The 4492-nt window shown below is 41.6% G+C and overlaps 1 protein-coding gene across 1 annotated transcript; it reads left to right on the top strand.

Annotated features, from left to right (window-relative positions):
* On the top strand, window positions 1-3735 carry LOC103362365 (uncharacterized). Its single transcript, XM_008288691.1, has 2 exons — window positions 1-53; window positions 2889-3735. The coding sequence occupies exons 1-2, from the start codon at window positions 1-3 to the stop codon at window positions 3733-3735; spliced, it is 900 nt and encodes a 299-aa protein (XP_008286913.1).
* Window positions 3736-4492: the final 757 nt, after the last annotated feature.

A 4492-nucleotide genomic window follows, 5' to 3' on the forward strand; every position in this document is an offset into this window, starting at 1 on the left:
ATGGCGGCTGCTCACAAGTCTCTGCTCCTCCACTTCATCCTGCTTTGTGCCACGTAAGTATAAAATGACTAGCAAAATATAAGTATTCATTGCCTTTAACCTGCAGCCTCCCTTCAAAAAGTAATGCAGAGTACCTATTTTCACAGGCTAATTTAGTGCATTGTTGTTGATTTAGACAAACATTTACATTAACGTGTCTTTTTTTTTAACCACGAGGTCAAGATTTTAATTAAGTCAGTTGAGCCAAAGAGAAGTAGTCATAGCTAAACTCCTACAATGCTCTCTGCTTGTCATCGTGAAACGGTCCGAGATTTCAAGGTGACATTTCCTGATTCAGAATGGTCTGTGTTCAAATACACAAGTCCAGTTCAAAATATAAATAAGTAATTGCCTCGACATTTTCTTGTGAAATTGATTCATTTCTTAAAAGCAACTTCATGAACAAAAACATAAAAATATGAAAAAAATTTAACTAAGGAAACCTCCATCCATCCATCCATCCCAGCCGACTTAGGGCGAAGGCAGGGGACACCCTGGACAGGTCGCCAGTCTATCGCAGACAACAACCATGCAGACAGACAATCAAGCACACTCACATTCACACCTACAGACAATTTAGAATTACTAATTAACCTCAACATGTTTTTGGACTAATGTGAGTGTTCTTGGTTGTCTGTCTCTACGTGTGGCCCTGCGATAGACTGGCGACCTGTCCAGGGTGTCCCCTGCCTTCGTCCTAAATCGGCTGGGATAGGCTCCAGCCCTCCCGCGACCCTAGTGAGGATTAAGCGTTGTATAGATAATGGATGGATGGATGTTTTTGGACTTGTGGGAGGAAGCCAGAGAACCCAGAGAGAACCCACGCTGCACAGGGAGAACGTGCAAACTCCACGCAGAAAGATTGCAGTGCCCCGACTGTCTTGCTGCGAGGCAACAGTGCTAACCAACTGTGCCACCTTGCAGCCCTTAAGAAAATCTATTTTGTTTTAAATCTATTACTTTGGTAATTTAGAGTGTCAATTACAAAAATCCTTTCAATAAAGTTGGAAAACTTGTTGGAACAAGCTAATATTTTCTAAACAATCAAAATAAAAACATTTGATTATGCTACCATCACCAAGTAAGTGGTAATTAAATATACTTTGAATTGTTAAGTAGCTGCAAGTGTTCCTACTCCATGGAGTTCATTAGTTAAAGGTAGTTTCATTAATATGTGACAAATTCATGAGTCCCTTCTTAAAGAAAAGTGTTTGCAACCAACCTTCACTCAATTCTTCATTTGAATCTCCATCCATCCATTATCTATACACCGCTTAATCCTCACTAGGGTCGTGGGGGGCTGGAGCCTATCCCAGCTGACTTAGGGTGAAGGCAGGGGACACCCTGGACAGGTCACCAGTGCATCGCAGGGAACAACCATGCAGACAGACAATCAAGCACACTCACATTCACACCTACGGACAATTTAGAATCACCAATTAACCTCAACATGTTTTTGGACTGTGTGGGAGGAAGCCGGAGAACCCGGAGAGAACCCACGCTGCACGGGGAGAACATGCAAACTCCACGATGCGAACCGGCAACCTTCTTGCTGTGAGGCAACAGTGCTACCAACTGCGCCACCCTGCAGCCCTCGTTTGAGTCTAATCTCACGAATTACACAAAATTATGAATGCAAAGATGAAATCTTACTCTTACAAAAGAATACCAAACAGTTTCAGATACATTTTCTATTTGGATGCCGGCCTGAGCTCAAAAACCCTTTAAAGGTCATGCCTTGAAATACTTGGGAAATGAAAATTTCAACCCTAGGGTGTTACTGAAGGATATTTCAAGATGTTTTACTTTTGTGACTTAAAAAAAAAAAAATGTTGCAAATCAAGATGAATAAAGTTACCATATATGGTAACTTGCCCGTATACAGTTTCACAAAAAAAAAGGGGATTTTATAATAAATAAAAGAAAAAATAAACTGCAAAAAAGCAACAACATTTATTTAGAAACATTTTAGTTTGATGAAATGATACTTACACAACTAGTAACAATGTATTTATAAAGTGCTTGGCAAGTTCATTTAGTAACATTTTTCTTGGGGTAGTGGTATTGGCACTAATCTCAAAAAATAAATCAAAGTGGAGTTCAATACAAAACAGCAACAAAGCGTTTATAAAGTGCCTGGAACATTTTTTGGGGGGACATTTTTCGTAAGGTAGTGATACTGGCACAAATATAAAAACTAAATCAAAGTACTCGTGGTTCTTCAACCTCAAGGAGAGGCACAGGGTGGACATATGGAACGTCCAAGGAAGTTACCAACTTGACCTGACTTGGTGTCCCTGTGTGTGAGTGTGTGTGTGTGTGTGTGTGCATGAGTTGCATTCTGTGTTAAATGTGTGCTGGGAGGGTGGATGGGGTTTTGTATTGTATTTTGTATCCCCTGACCCTTTCCTGATTGTGTTCTGTAATGTACAGCACTTTGTGATGCATGTCATGTATGAAAAGTGCTCTATAAATAAAGTTTGATTGATTGATTGATTACCAAATATGGTCACTCACCCCAGAAAGGATTAAACATCACAGACGACTTGGTGCCCATTTACAAGATACACCCCCACAACTGCCCACCTTCTCTGATCACTTCAGTATTATAGAGGAGGAGGCTTCACCTGGTGGAACTGCCACGTACTACAGCAAATCTACAATATCTGAACTGTGTATTGTCTACTAAATATTAAATGACTTGCATCAGGAGCAAAAAGAAAATACAGCTTCATTGGGACATCCCTAATGTTATGTTAATTCTTTCTGTAGAGCCCAAATGTTCGTTCTTTTGGAGTGTTGTTGGTTTTGGAGTTTATTTAACATCTCACAATCTTCTAAATCTTCAGATTTTTGTGCCATGGCAAAGACCTCTACTTCAACGACAATAAAAACCTCGTCCTCCCAGGGTCGTACAATATTCCGTGGATGGCAGGCATTGAGAATTTCCGCACTCTGTCACTCATCACAATCCCCGGCACCCATGACAGCATGGCTCTGTACGGAGGCCCGGAGGCCGAATGCCAGGTCTTGTCCCTGATGGATCAGCTGAGGGCCGGGATTCGCTTTCTGGATCTCAAAGTGTTTGCGCTGGGCGACACCCTGTACGTCATGCACGGGGTGATGTACCAGCACAGCACCTTCAAGGACGTTCTGGACACTGTTGGATCCTTCCTGTCAGAGTTTAAGACCGAGGCTGTGCTCATTAGGGTGCAACCGGAGTCTTTTGAGAAGAAAACAGTCAATGAGATGGTGCAGAGTCTGATTGGTAATGACCATAATGTGTGGGTGAGCTCTGGAATGCCAAATATGGGCCAGGTCAGGGGCAAAATCGTCTTTTTGCAGAAAAACACCTTCACACTTGGAATCCCCCTCATAAACACGATTGGTAAGGGCAGTGATAAGGTTAGTCACATTAAAGATAAAGACAACACAATAATCAAACAACTGAACGAAGCCACCGAGGCCTGCGGGGGTGATAACGCTGTGTTGACCTACACGAGCGGCACCGGCTTCGGTACCTTCTGGGGAATGTTTCTGACCCCAAAGAGAGTGGCTGAAAAGGTGAACCCATGGCTCAACCAGTACCTGAGACAGTTTTACCCCAACCAGCCCCGACCTTGCTTTGGTATCGTTGCCATGGATTTCCCGGGCACTGACCTTATTCAAACTGTTCTCAGTTTAAACTGGTGGTAGAAAAAAAAAGTAAATCTGAAATCCAAAATTTGTCACGTGCCTTTTTTGTCTCTCCACTGATTATTTACCCTGAACGAATGAAGATTTTCTGATCTTTTGACAAAATGAAACACATTTCATTTGACTGCAGCCTCGTTAATCTGATACTTGTGTTGCTCAATGATCTTGCATCTGGGTGATCATACATTTTGTGGGGGGATGCAGGGGACACATCTACCAATAAAACCATAACTCGTCTTGAAAACATTCTCTGCCTCCGACAGATGCATTATCACACAGAGCTGTGAGAACGTCTTAAGCCATCATTAGGTTTGTTGTTTGAACAATGTTGTAAAAGGCATACATTTTTCTTTGTCAGCTGCTTTATTAAGACACAACCAGAATAAATTGTCTCCTACAGGCTAAAGGTCTTGTACTGTCTTGGACTGACTGTCTTGAGGTTTTCTTCATTAATCTTCTGATATATTATAGAAAGCTTCCTTCGAAAGAGTGTCGCTCTAGACGTGCACTCAAAAATTTCTATTTTACAATTTTGTACTTAAACACTTTGCTGTTATTAAATGGTAAATTTATAATTGAAAAAGGAACACATACTATTATTTAATGATACACAAGATGCTTTCTAGAATTTAAGAGTGCATCCACGATAGGACCAGGCGGGGGTGGCACAGGCCATCTCACCGATTTCAATGAAGCTTGGCCAGTTTGAAGGGGTCCACCCAAAACTACTTCAGTCTAAGTTTAAGGAAATTTGGTC

Source organism: Stegastes partitus, unplaced genomic scaffold (genome assembly GCF_000690725.1).
Source record: "Stegastes partitus isolate 25-593 unplaced genomic scaffold, Stegastes_partitus-1.0.2 Scaffold570, whole genome shotgun sequence".
NCBI lineage: Eukaryota > Metazoa > Chordata > Actinopteri > Pomacentridae > Stegastes > Stegastes partitus.

Excerpts from the sequence above, each read along its gene's own strand:
- LOC103362365 (XM_008288691.1), top strand. The coding sequence starts at position 1 with ATGGCGGCTGCTCACAAGTCTCTGCTCCTCCACTTCATCCTGCTTTGT. Across the intron at positions 54-2,888 it reads TTCATCCTGCTTTGTGCCAC|ATTTTTGTGCCATGGCAAAG; the intron begins GTAAGTATAAAA and ends CTAAATCTTCAG.